The sequence below is a fragment of the Vanacampus margaritifer genome, chromosome 2, assembly GCF_051991255.1.
Source record: "Vanacampus margaritifer isolate UIUO_Vmar chromosome 2, RoL_Vmar_1.0, whole genome shotgun sequence".
Lineage (NCBI taxonomy): Eukaryota > Metazoa > Chordata > Actinopteri > Syngnathiformes > Syngnathidae > Vanacampus > Vanacampus margaritifer.
In genome coordinates, this window is record NC_135433.1 from 6799804 (window position 1) to 6813976 (window position 14173).

The 14173-nt window shown below is 38.3% G+C and overlaps 1 protein-coding gene across 3 annotated transcripts in view; it reads right to left on the bottom strand.

Moving 5' to 3' along the window:
* Positions 1-14173, bottom strand: part of tesk2 (testis associated actin remodelling kinase 2) — a 31079-nt gene that overhangs the window by 13874 nt on the left and 3032 nt on the right. For all 3 annotated transcript variants that reach the window (XM_077558208.1, XM_077558207.1, XM_077558206.1), the window contains 2 exons: positions 4275-4588; positions 2997-3122 (listed from right to left, as the gene is read on the bottom strand). In XM_077558208.1, the coding sequence (XP_077414334.1) occupies positions 2997-3122; positions 4275-4397 (249 nt within the window). In that variant the 5' untranslated portion in view covers positions 4398-4588. The remainder of the gene's footprint in view (positions 1-2996; positions 3123-4274; positions 4589-14173) is intronic.

Below are 14173 nucleotides of genomic sequence, written 5' to 3' on the forward strand. Positions count from 1 at the left end.
TATAAAAAAATTAAAAAACTTTTGCAAACCTTAAATGTTGTTCAATAGACATCCATCCATCCATTTTCTTAACCGCTTACTACTAACTAGGGTCGCGGGGTGCTGGAGCCTATACCAGTACGCTTTAAAATTCAAAAAAATTAAGAGCTGAAGTTTGTATTTTTTTCAAATTTTGATGCCAATACATTCGCTTTTAGTGAAAATTGATATCGGCTCCAAATATCGGTTATTGGCGTCCTTGACTACTAATTATTGATATCGGTACCGGCCCTGAAAAAACAATATCGGTCTATCTCTTAATTTATTAATCTTTTTCTCTTGTATTTTAATCGCTCTGTGTGTCTTTAAATGCACAAATAGAATAGCATGTGCATATAGTTGGTGTGGCAATCAGTGGTACTTTACCCTTTAATATTTGTTCTATTTTGTTCCTGTTAATTTATTACATAGTTACAAGACTTTGCTGCAGTTTTCATTCATAAAAAATGCAGCATGTTTAAATAAGGTTTTGATTGATAATGAGGGTGGACAAAGCAAATACAGGTTCAAAATGATAATGGATGTAGAATATACATCATCAAAATGTCTCGCTTTGTCAAATAACACGAACAATTAACTACGACCTTCATTTGGTACCTCTTGCACACACTGTAGTTAGCATAGCAGCTCGAATGTAAAACCAACAAACAAACAAAAAAAGCTATAAAATGAAAGAAAAACTTCAGAATTTCTTTAATCTGCTACATTTATGACGACTGAGTGATTCTGATGAGGACATGATGTATGCATGTATGATGTATTAATCAACATTTTAATCTTAGAGGATAAATGCCATATAGTCGATTATACAGTTTTAGCTTAAATTCTTAATGTGAGCATGCCTGGTAGGGGGGGGGAAAGGGAGGGAGGGGGTTTGGCTTGACAGGACAGCAGGAACAACAGATGGCCACTCGTCAGAAGGACCCCACCCCCCAATGTTCATCTTCTGACTTCCCTGCCCCCGACCCTATTCCTCACACTTTACATCCCCCTTCTTCTTCCCTGTTCTCCAACTTCACTGCAATTCATCCTTCCCCACAAACTGGGTACCATATTCTAAAAAAAATTAAGTAAAATAAAATAAAAAAACTGCAGCGCCCATCTGGGTCAATATCAAAGTCCCTTTGGTGTCCTCATCAGAATAAAAAATAAAAAATAAAATCAACTCTTGATCTTTATCATGGTAACTTTAAGTCTCTTAAAATGTATTTCCTTTTTTTTAAAAAAAAAAATTTTTCTGGAGAGCTCAGTATTGTTCATTCAGTAATTTTACCGATTTGACATGTCATCATCATTGCTCTTTTTTTTTTTGTATGTGAGTGAGCATGTGTATGTGCGTGTGTGCGAGTGTGTGTGTATTCATTAGCTCACCTAAAACCTATTAAAAAATCCCATACCGTTCACCTAAACAGAACACTAATTAAAATGTATTTCCTTGAGTCGGATGTATGTCATTTACCCACACACTGCTCTGCCAACTAAAGTGTGTGCAATAAGTGATTTTTTATTTTTATTTTTTTACATGGTTTTATAGTCCACAACAAGTTACTTGTGAAAGAGGAATAAAAAATATTTGTCCTCTTTGCGTGTTCCAAAACTTGAAGACAGATTTAATGTAAGAAAAAACACCTTTGCAAAAATGATTTTAATCTAACAGAGATCTCTGGACATCGTAACAGACTCCAATTCATCACTTAACAGGTGGAATTCAGAGCGCCGAATGTGCCTCTTCCGCGTGTAAAATGGCTTCTTATAGTTAAAAAGACCGCCTCTCTTTCATTTGTAGACAAAACATACTCTCTGGGTACTTTTCCGTGAGCGATGGCGAAAACAGAGTCCGGGGTGCGTGTTCGAAACAGATTCTGTTCTCAAGGACCAAATGTGTTTTCCCACAGAGAAGGAACTTCTAGACCAAATAATGTCCCATCTTAAGGTCAAATTATGCTGAGTTCAACACTACTTGCTTTACACGTCTATAAAACCTTTCAACATGGTTAATATAAAGAATTAAGATGTTAATAATGTATAACAATGGTTAATATATGAAAATAAAGAATTTAAATGTTAATAATATCTAACACTTGATAGGGGAAAGTGATATTCTATTTTCATAATCATACACGTACGTGGTGACGAGAGCATTGTTTACGGAAATGCCGTCACGCTGGTTTATGCGCAGCTGCAGGAAAACAGGTTGTTAAGGCAATCGAGAGATTCTTGGATGATTTGTTATTAAAATCCTTGGATAGCCTTTCTGGATGTTGGCAAGCTTTATATGTCATAAAAAAATGTCAATTGGTGTAAAAACCTTGTTTGACAGTATAGTCAGCTTGCTAACTGAATCATACTGCGAATGAAGGTCCAACATGTGTCAAATGTGGCATTAAGCCCAAAACAAAAATGTACAGCCTGCCAGCAAGTTCAGCTGTTTGTGTGTACATTGTGTGGTTGCTTGATCAAGATACAATTTAACAGCATAACATCTACTTAATACAATTAACGTGTAGTTCAGTGGAAAATCTTTTTTTTTTTATTTTAAGGCACATTTTAGTGATATGTGTCTATTTTACGCAGTTCAAATCAGGTAGCAATTAGACAAAACTTGGAGGAGTTCCTGAAATACGCCAAAAATGATGCTAAAATGGCTTCTACAAAATAATCATTTCGATATTGGGTTCTTCAAACTTTTTTTGCAAGTCTATTTATGATGGACATGCCAACCTAATTTCATACTCCTCATGCTCGCGTGACTGCCATTCACAAGACTGATGGCTAAAGGGAATAAGGGACAGCATTAACAGCAGCCCACCCCCCTCCTGTGTGACGCTTCTTAAGTGATTGGCGTCCATCTTGACCTCAAAACATCACAAATGACCGTCAGCTTCATTTGACGTAATTCTACACTTTAAAGACTCTGCGTCACCGTTCAGCAATTCCCACAATCGATTCCCACCCACCTTGTAGACGTCAGAGAAGAAGCCGGAGCCGATCCACTCGCAGGTGAAGTCGTCGAGGCGGGTAAGGCAGGAGAAGGCACTGATGAGGGCCCTGTAGGATGAAGGGCAAGGGCACACTCGACCCACCTGGAAGAGAGATTCACAATTCAGCAACAGTCAAGTACTTTTGTCCAACATCGTGTCCTTAAATTTCTGCCTCTGTACTATGCTGTGGCCGTCCACTGAAAATGCCTGTGTATTAATGTGTAATAAATAAAATAAAACCATTCCAGAAAGATTGTTGGGATTTAAGAAAAATAATAAAACAAAAAAATTGGGGTTAAAAGATTTGGTTGTTTGTTTTTTTAGCATAAACTAAAATCCAGAGGATTTTGCTAATGATGAAAAAGTGACGCCCCCCCCCCCCCCCACACACACACACACACACATAGACATATAATAATAATAATAATAATAATAAATCACACAAAATTTGGAGGAAAAGTTACCCCCCACACCCACACACAATAATAATAATAATGCTAAAAATAAATCACACAAAATTTGGAGGGAAAGTAACAAATGTGTTTCAGATGATTGCCGAATTTCAATAAACACAAATTGAGAAAAAAAATTGAGGACAAACACTAACTTTGAAAATGTTTCAGATTTTAGAAAAAAAAGTTTCAGAAGTTGTTGGGATCAAAAAGTTCAGACAAAATTGGATTTAAAAAAAAGTATTTGGGGTTAAAACATTCCAGACAAAATTGGAGATACATTTTTATTTTTTTTTTTAAATCAGAAGTTGCTGCAATCAAAAAGCTATCGACAAAATTTTATAAAAAAAATGTTTCAGAAGTTGTAAGAATAAAAAAATCCCAATTAAATTGGATTTTTTTTTAATTATTCAGAAGTTGTTAGGATAAAAAAAAACTCACAATAAATTGTATAAAAAAAATAAGTAAAATTTCAGAAATTTGGGGGATAAAGAAAAAAAATCTGATAAAGCATAAACTTGTTTTTTTTTTTTAAATCGAGTAAACTGTGAATAAAAATAAAAGGCTGAAAATGTTTCACTGTATTTTTGATTAAAAAATAAAAAATAATGAACTTTTTGGGGAAGAGGAAAAACAAAAAAAATGTGGATTAAAAGCAAAAAAATAATTTGGAGAAATATTTTTTGCGGCAACTACACTATACACTTACACTGCAAATATAGTTAGTGCAAAGGGGTGAAAATGTATTTCTCCTAACACAGATTCCATGTCATCATGCTGATGGACTGAGTGTCTGACTGACCTGCGATGGCGGTCCGATGCCCATCTCGCACAGCCCTAGCCCCCCGACACCGTCTCTGTCCTCGGTGAGGCGTTCGGGTCGCGTGGGGAACGCGGCGATAGAGTTGCGTTTATTCCGGTCCATGACGGTGGCGACGATAAAGACGGCAAGACCAGTTGGGGTAACGGGAGTCTTCTTCCGTGTTGTACCCACATGACAAGAGCACCGGACTGTTGTCGACGTGCCGAGGAGGGCTCAGCGGCGGCCGCTCACAGTTTGGGGGGTCCACCTAGGCGGGGGGGCTCTCACATGTTGGGAGGTGAGCCGGTGGATACCTAAACAGAATTAATACGCCATGAGATGCCATTCAAAAGACTAGAAATCAGTGCAGTCGCATTCATTTTTAAAACAATTGGATTCATTATCCGCGGTTCTGATTTGACCCAAGAACGATATTTGGATCAATTGACAAACAGTGCATTATAAGGTGATTTGGTTTGATTCATTTCAAGACTATTGAATTGAGAACAAATCAAATACAGTGATTAGTGTGATTAATATCATTTTGCATTGTTAAGGATTTGATCCAAGAATGGAATTTGTCTGATCTAGAACAATGCAATTTTATTCCATTTGATTCAAGGTCTATGATAGAGTACAATCAAATTTAATACAATGTGTTTTTTTCAACATATTCGATTAGTATAATTTTCTTTCTTTTTTTCTCCTGGAGAGCTCAGTATTGTTCATTCGATAATTTTAACGATTTGATATGTCATCATCATTGCTCTCTTTTTTATTATTATTTTTTTTTTTAAGTATAGATTAGTATAGTTTTCTATGGTTGGTTCCAATTTGATTTAACAATGATGTGAGTAATATTTATTTATTTATTTATTTAATTATTTTCTGGAGAATAGAAAAGTAATATTTATTTTTAAAAATATATGTATTTTTCTTTTAGTAATAGTTTCCATGGGTCGAATTCAGTTCAAGGACTAGTTTGGGTTTAACTACAACAATGTGATATAACTCGGAATTAAATATTATTGATTCATAGTTATTGTGACTTTCAGTTTGTCACATGAGGGGTGTTTTCGGTTGTCACGCCACTCAAAACATTTGACTGGCGTCAAGCCGAAACCTTGTACTTCCAAAATGTTCACTTTTCAGGAGACGCCCAAAATGTCATGTTTGCTCAATCATTAATATTGCATATTTAACTTAAGTTTGGTAAATAATTTGTAAAAAAAAAAAATAACACCCACACGTGTGGACTGACCAATAGTATCGATTTTGGATTTTTTATTTTATTTTACCAAATTTGTGACTTATGAGGGTTTGGCCCGACGCCAGTGATTTACTTTCAAAAACAAGCCCATATGTATGTTTTTTTTTTTATGGTTACAAATTTTATTCCAGAATGATATCTAAATCGTTTCGATTCCAGAACAATGTGACGTAACACAATTTGATTCAAAAACTAAAAATAAACGGAGTTGATTAGTATCATTTTGTATCGTTCCGACGATTTCGGGATCCAATTCGAAGACTATAAACTGATACTGTAACAATCCTTTTTAAAAATGATTCCATTAATATAAAAAAAAATAAAGAGAGCAATGATGATGACAATAAAATTACCGAATGAACAATACTGAGCTCTCCAAAAAAGGAAAAAAAATGAATTAAAAATAAAAATAAATAAAAATAAATAAATAAATAGAATTTTCCATTGATCCGATTCTCTCAAGAACAATATTTATAACAATTTCATACGATTCAAGGCCCGCAAATTGTTCAGATTTATTTTCCAGAAATATCAAGTGGACTAGTGGAGCGGCTCTCACGAGCGCTGCTAAATAAAGCTCAGAAGCATAACGGCTGTAACAGAAGGTTATTGTTCGGAGATTAGTCACGAAAATGGCTCTCAGGTGACGCGAACCTTTGTGCCGTCCGTTTTTTAACAACGTTGGCGAGAGAGGAACTCTACATTGGGCAAAGGGTCACATTTATCTCGGATCATAAATACTGTACTTAAATAGAGCTTTTCCCTTTTCCAGAAACCGTGATTTCTTCCATGAAAATGAGACTCGGAAATAGACATTAGACATGATAGCATGTTTTTCCCATCCTTGATGAGGGTTATTTCACACTGGGGTAAAAAAAAAAAAAAATTCAAGCGAGATTAAATTCATCATGTCAAACCAAGTGAAAGCGCTTTCTACTCTTATTAGTCACAAGAATGTAAACAGGAAAAGGTTTGGCATGTGAGACAGTAATGCAATCCAGCCAAGTACACTTTTAAGAAGAAGAAGTGGCAAGACGAGTTAAGTCGTCATTTTGATGAATTTTTAGTCATAGCTTTGATGAGGTCATGTTTTGATCTTTTTGCTTTTGTAGCTAATTACAATCAAAATAAACACATGACTACAGTAAAACATTTCCCCGTATAAATCACCGTCGTAACGTTGGCGCTGTTGACGGACGTCTGAGGGGTGTTTTCGGCCAATTCATCGGCCCGTCGTGACATCGGATCGCTCCGATTGACTGTTAACTAGCGAATCAGCGCACGGGGCAAGGTCAGGACGTGACGAACGCATATCAAGCGGCGGAAAAGCTTTCGCGCCTTTTGCACATTATCACCCTTTGCATTATTTTGGACTGTCTGTGTGGACAGAGATCGAGAAGATGAATTTGTCGCTGTGCTTCAAGACAAACCAGCATTTGTATGACATCACCGTTAAAGGGTATGTCGATTGAATAATGAAAGCCAAACTATAGGCGGTGTACGCATTTGTTTACGTTTTTATATTCTGCCCCTGTAAAGAGCTTTCCACTTGTCTTTTTAAAACAATAACGAATAGGGATCCCTGCCTCGAAGGTACCTAATTGTCGGCGTCGTTTTTTTTGCAGTGTGCATTTCCGTCATTTTTATGGCGCGACGTACTGACGGTCACGCAGACACCACAGATGGCAGACGTCATCACATTGGCCAACGTTGGATTAGTGTATAGAGGCCTTAACCCAGTCTTTCTGTGACCCCCACGGAACATGTGTTTTTTTTTTATGCAACTGCACATCCACTGCAGTAGGTGGCAGTGGCTAAGGTGCAAACAAGCATGCGTACACACAGCACAGAGCAGGAGATATGAACTGCAGTGAACAAATCCTCACGAAACAGCATAAAAAATGATTTATCAGGAATTTCTTTGGCGTTAATAAGGATACAATGTTATGTCGAGGTGTACTTACAACAATTTCATCGACAAAAGATTAGGGCTGGGTATCGATTCAAATTTCCTCAAGAGTTCAGCTCGATTCCATTTAGATTCATTTCAATTCAATCGATATTAATTAATTATGGAACATCAATCCTTAACTATCAAGGACATGATAAAAACACCATAAACATTCAATTTCCCCCAAAAAATTGCGGATGCAGTAACTGATTCAATGATTTAGTTTATTAATGAAAGTAACACGTGTTATAACCACTTTAGTGTTACGCAAACACGCAAGGATGAGATGAAAATATTTTCAGAATTCTAATTCAATAATTGTGAATATAAATTAAAATGATTCTCAATCGTCTCAAAGAGCAATAAGTCGGGTCTTTCATAAGTGTAAGAAAATAGTTTTAAATTAATATGAACAGCAAATTTCAAGAAAATCCTCAGATAAAAAAAAAAAAAGGCCTTTAAAAGTTACATCTTTTTTAATATGAATTTATAGAAAAAAGAGATATTAAAATAACCGGTTGATGGTTTTATAAATCAATATCAGGCTCAAAAATGAAAATCAATTCGACATCGACTGTTTGATTTTTTAAACGCAGCCCTACAAATGATACTACCGATAGTCGTCGCGGAGAAGACACAAAATGTTTTCTTCTTCCCGGGAGGCCATAAAAGAAATAATTGACAAGCACTGCCCTACTACACCCCAATCTTAAATCTCCAGTGACATTACCCTTAAATCCAACTTTACAGAGACATACACTTAACCCTAATGCTAAGTCTGCAGAAAAGTGTCATCCTAACCGCTAACCCACAATTGTAACCCCCCCCCCCCAACCTCACTATTCATTCAGCAACATCATCTTAACCCCCGACCCTAACACTAACCAGATACATCTCCATCTATATCATGATAGTGTAATGCAGCCCCAGTAAGTGCTTCAACAGCTTTTACCAAAAGTCTGATCTCATGCTTATCATTCAACAATGTCATTTGCATAATTCAAAAGTACGAGGAGCTCTTTCCAGCGCACGGGAACGCTCATCATTGTGTATTTTAATAGTGTAAGGCACTCTAGCTACGTTAAAAATAACGCGTATCAAAGTCAAGAAACGACGCCTTAATCAAAGCGAAGCCAAGTTGCGCTGTTATAAGATCACCACCTAAAAACGGCGGCTGTTGTGTTCTATTAACATGTCGTCGCAGCCGCTGAATGACTCATGAGATCACAGTGTCCTTAAAAGGCTCCTCGTCCCCTTCTTCCCTCCTTTCTCTCGTTTTCAGTCTGCTTCAAACGCCGACATACAAAGTCCCACTGTGCCAAGAAAAACGCGAGTGGCCCGCGCCAGGCCTCAAGCTCGGCTCTCTAATTTTACCGGCGAGAATAGACGAGCAGGAGGCGCGCTTGTTTTGAACGCCGCCACGAATAGATGGCAATTACCATTTAAATTTGATCTTGATTGGAAACAGCCGGCGGCAGGCAGCAGCGCACACAGACGTACCACAATTGACTGCCTTTGTATTCGGGGGGAAGGGGCATCCATCTTGTGTTCACAGGTCCCTAAAACCAACATTCAGGGTCCTGCTAAAAAATAAAATAAAACACAAGCAACCTAACCTTTTGGTAAAAATATACCTCAAAAGTCTCACCAAAATTTGAGTTCATCATACCAGATTCCCAACAGATTACGAGGGCTTAGTTCAGTGAGCATCAAAGGATTGACATGACAACAACCTTAATAAACATTAGCTGCTAAAGCTAGCCACTAGCTAGCCATGATTCATCACTTATCATAGGTAACATTTTATTGACGATATTTATATTATATTCATTTTATATAAAGGTAACATATTATTGACTATATTTTCCCTTTGACTTGTAAGTGGTGGTTTCTGATATATATATTAAAAAAAAGGACCTAGAAGTTACAAGAAGAGCGTGAGAAGACGAAGAAGATAACATTGGCTGCTTACATTAGCTTCTGGCGCTACCCTCTAGCTATGTAGCAAGCTGTCGACTGGCTAGCTTTGTGTCATCACTTGTTATCAAAAGGTAGCTGTATTGATTTAGCCTTTTTCTTTGACTTTTGGAAGCTTTTAAAAAAATTGGAGAACAAGGATGTGGTTTTGAGAGATGAACAACGTGATATGAAGATGATGACTGCTAAAGGTCAGCCGCTACTGCTACCCACTCACGAGATCGCTGTTGACTCACTAGCTCCTTGTCATCGTGTTATCAACCAGAGTTTTATCGATTTAGCATTTTATAGTAATTAACTTATTTTTAAACTTGCCTGTTAAGTGAAGAAATGATGATTGCATACAACTGCTATCAGTAGCGGCTAGCGCTACCTAAAAATGTTTCAACTTATCTGTAAAGTTACGAAATGTTTGATAACTGCTAACATAGCTCGTCATTGTCACTTGTTACCTGAGGTGTTCTAGAGTGGTTAACTTCATTTTAAACTAAGAAATCGTGAGATGCGCAAGCCATAACTTTTTATTACATTCATACTCATTTGTTTGATTTAATGCATTAAAATTAGCTTCTTTGTAAACTTACATGGTCATTAGGAATGTCAAAATGTTACAAAGACTGCATGTCAGGTACATAAAATTCTAATTGCATTATTGTTTTCCAAAGGGGAAATATTTTGCCAACTTCCTTACTATAATCACAACACAAATACAAAACTTATCATTCGTATGAACGGGCGCTCCACCTCACGCTTATTTGAAGAAAATAAAAAAGGCGCATGTTCCTTCTATATTTGCTCTCTACAACTACACCCTTTGTACATATGTGAAGATCCCTCGTTGAAAACACCGCAGGAAGCAGAGGGGTGAAAAAGGGAGTGGGTTTTTCTTTTTCTGCAATGTAAAATGCGGCCTGTTGTTAGCACAAACCAGATGGGCGTCCTAAGGGAGCGGCCTGGGGGTGGGGTGGGGTTGAGTAGACCATAGTTACACCACCCAGATGTGTCCCACTGGATTACACACTAATAGAGGCTGTCAGCAATAAACTACACACAAGTGATGTTTACGATGGCTGTTGGCGGAGTGTTCGAGAAAGGCGTCTGGGGGCCCTCCTACCCTGGAGGTCAAACTCGGGAGTTTAAGGAACATTTTTACACATTTTCAGGAAAACTAGGAGTGGGAGAATATAACGAAGCGCAAAAACATTTGACTTTCATGCCCTACTTTTAAGAACAAACATCTGTAACCTCTGCGAGTGACAACATGATGTCAAAATGACGTCAATTTAATTGTTTGATGTTGTCAGCTAAAAGAATGATTTATGGCAAATGCGCTGTGTCTTGTGTGAACAAAGGACTTAAGTCTTATGTGACTAGTGTAGCGTCTTGAATTTCCACGCTTTAAGCGAATTGATCGGCTTTTTGTGGACGAAGGACTTTCAAATGTGAATAAATCCTTCTGTTGGCCACAGGACTGCCAATTATCCTATTAATTATTATATTATTTTCTAAGTGTGAAATAATCCTAGACTTTGGACATTATTTGTTTTATACGGACTCCTTCCTAGCATGGTGGGGGGGACAAGGAAAGCCTGGTGGGCCGCTGGGTAATAAAATGCTGACGTCTTTTGCTTAAAGGTGCTTTGCGGAGTTTAACACTTATTTTACTCGTGACTGCCACCTCTGGCCTACAGCGTAACTGCAACCTCTGTGTCAAGCCTGTGCATGGTTGCACGTGCAAATAAACTCATTTTTATTTTTTTCTTGGGAGTCTGAGCTGGAGTTTGGGCTGTTCTCAGTTTCCTTCATAATTGTTTTGTACGCTAACACTAATTGTCTGCGGGGACAAGCATGATGTCACCCTCCACCACTTCACCCCCAAGAAACTGGAGTGTTTGCCCCATACACTGTATACTGAAGGGAAGAAGAAGAAGAAGAAGAAAAGTCTGAGATCTTTGCATTGGCGGAGTATGTATGATGTAGAAAACGCTTTACTATTACCTTTTTGAACTGCACAATGCAGCATAATAAAGCAACAGTGTGAAATATTTAGCGCCACCTAGTGGTGAACAAATAATTATATTTTAAAACCCACTATTAATTTCAAAAATATGCAAAAAAAATATGCTCTATCATATCATATAGATGCACCAAATATTCGGCCACCGAAAAATGTTCGGCCGAAATAAAATTAAAGACGAAAAAATATGGCCGGAATAGATTGCGGTGACGCAAGCAAAAAAACGCTGCAAGCAAGCGGGTTTGAATTAAACAGCGAACGCAGGGGTGAGTGTCCGCCGCCTTTTCTTCTTGCTGGCTTTTCACCGTGAGAGTTTGCACCGGTCGGCAGCAGCAGCTCCCGGCGTCACTGCGCACACCGGAGGAGCGTCGCGTCGCTTGGTGCACAACATTTAAGTGGGTCGAAAAAGGACAGACCTGCTGTGTACTGCAGTACAGGTGAGACTCTCTTTCTCCCGCAGCGCCTTCCTTTTTTTAATTATTATTATTTTTTTATATAAGAGTCCCTCGAACGCTTCCCGGTCGCCGGGCTAAATACTTTAGCTAATACTAGCACTATTGCTATCAACAGTTTTAAACACGGAAACACTTTCCACTATCTCCGGGTAGCGACAGACCTGCATAGATGCAATGATAGTAAAAATGTATAATTTTTTTCGGCGTTTCGGTTTTCGGCCAAGCATTTTTCATTTTCGGCCGACCATTTTCATTTCGATGCATCCCTAACATCAACATACATTTTTAAAATATAATCATAGGTCTAGTAATCATTAATTATATTACATGGCTGGAGCCTCAGCTTACAAGAGGCTGAAATGTTTCGCCGCCATCTTCCTACTACGGATGCCCAAAGGACAACTTGGCAAACGTAGTTAGCCCTGGTGGTACTTGCATCGAGTGGGTTGACCGCCGCTTACGTTCCACAGCTGGGGCCTGCAGGTGGTTGCCGCCGAGTCCCGTGATACAGGCTCCCGTCACTTGTCACCTTCTGCTTTGCTCTCACAAGCTTTTATCCTTCCGCTAACCGTTCTCGCTAGCCACTCTCGCCCATGGCTCAAACTAACTCCCGCTAGGCACTCGTTAGTTACTCCGGCTAAATCCGGTGTCGGTGCGAGATGTGATCGGGCTGCTCGATTGTATCGGGGTCGACTACAGATGACGTCACGCTACAGGATTGGCTGAAAATTGTCCGTTTACAATTGTTCAATAAAGTTATATGATAAGAATTTGACGGTAACACATTGGAAAGAAATTATTAAAGATGAAATTGAAATATCCAAATATATGGACTAAAATTCTAAAAACATGAATAAACCTAAGAATATAAAAGCAGGATACTTAAAGATTGAAGAAATAATAAAATAGATTGAAGCGCCTTCGCGCTTGCCAATGACGTCACTACTGCAGAGCTAACGAAATGTGCAATTCACTTTGGTTTATTTTCTTTTTTAGCTGTTCACAATCACAATACATCACAAAAAAAAGTCTTAATGATAATAGGAACAATTAACATTCTAAACTGACAATATTTGTTACATCTCAGGCAATTAATTTGTGTATTCATCATGTATTCAATCAATTTTATCATTTATTCAATATATCTTGCGTTTATATTCTTAGGATTATATACGTTTTTACAATTTCGGTCCGTACATTTTGTTGATTGAATTACATCTTTAATATTTTCTTTCCAATGTTCGACGTCAACTGGATAATTTCCGGCCAATCCTGTAGCGTAACGTGTTCGTTAGGCGGCCCCGATACGATCTGGCAGCTCGATCACATCCGGTACTGACACCGGCTTGCTGTCTTTCGCCGTCGCTCGCCGGGCTTCACACCGGCTGCCAAGTCGCTGTCACTCGCCGAGTTGCTCGTCTGCTTACGCAAAATACGAATTGGTGGTAGGCTTGCGGACTTTGGTATCTCTGAGCCACCGTAGTGTGCGTGCTATAGTGACATCTAGTGGTCACTTATTACACACTGTACCTTTAAGGAAATGAGTCTTTTTAGACAAATACCCGTACTGCTATTTTGACTTTAGTACAAGTGAGAGAGTATGTTTTCCACCTCCAGTTATGTTTAATTGGTATTATGATTATGAAAGGGTCCTTGGCAAAATGTCTTAGCGTTAAGAGGTCCCTGAACTCAAAAAGATTTGAGAAGCTCTAGCCTAAATATTTGAGAGCACCTTTACTTTTACCACCCTTCTCACTAATGTATCTGTACTTCTACCTCCATACAGAGTGTGAATACTTTTGCCACCAGGAACATGTTGTTTTGATGGCATAAAAGCCGGAACTTCTTAGTACGAGCACTATGAAAGCCAAAAAGAAAAAGAAAAAAGAGAAACTTTATTTTTTAAGGATTTACCTTAGGTCTTTTTGTTTATTTATTTTATTTTTTTTCACATGCTGCGTGTACTTTTGCCCACTCTGTATTACAATTATATAGTGGGTCCATGGAAACAAATTCAGTAGCTGGCTGCACTCAAAAGGTTTGAGAAGCTGGCCCAAACGTCTATCATGAGCGACGTTTGCAAGATACCTGACCAAGGTGACATTCAAACAAGCGAACAGCAGCAGCTCCCGCTTATCCGATGACCATCTGGCTCCAAAGTGCAACGATACGCTGCATAGCTGTCATTCCGCGGGGGCTCCAGCAACATTAATGAGCAGCCTCCGCGGG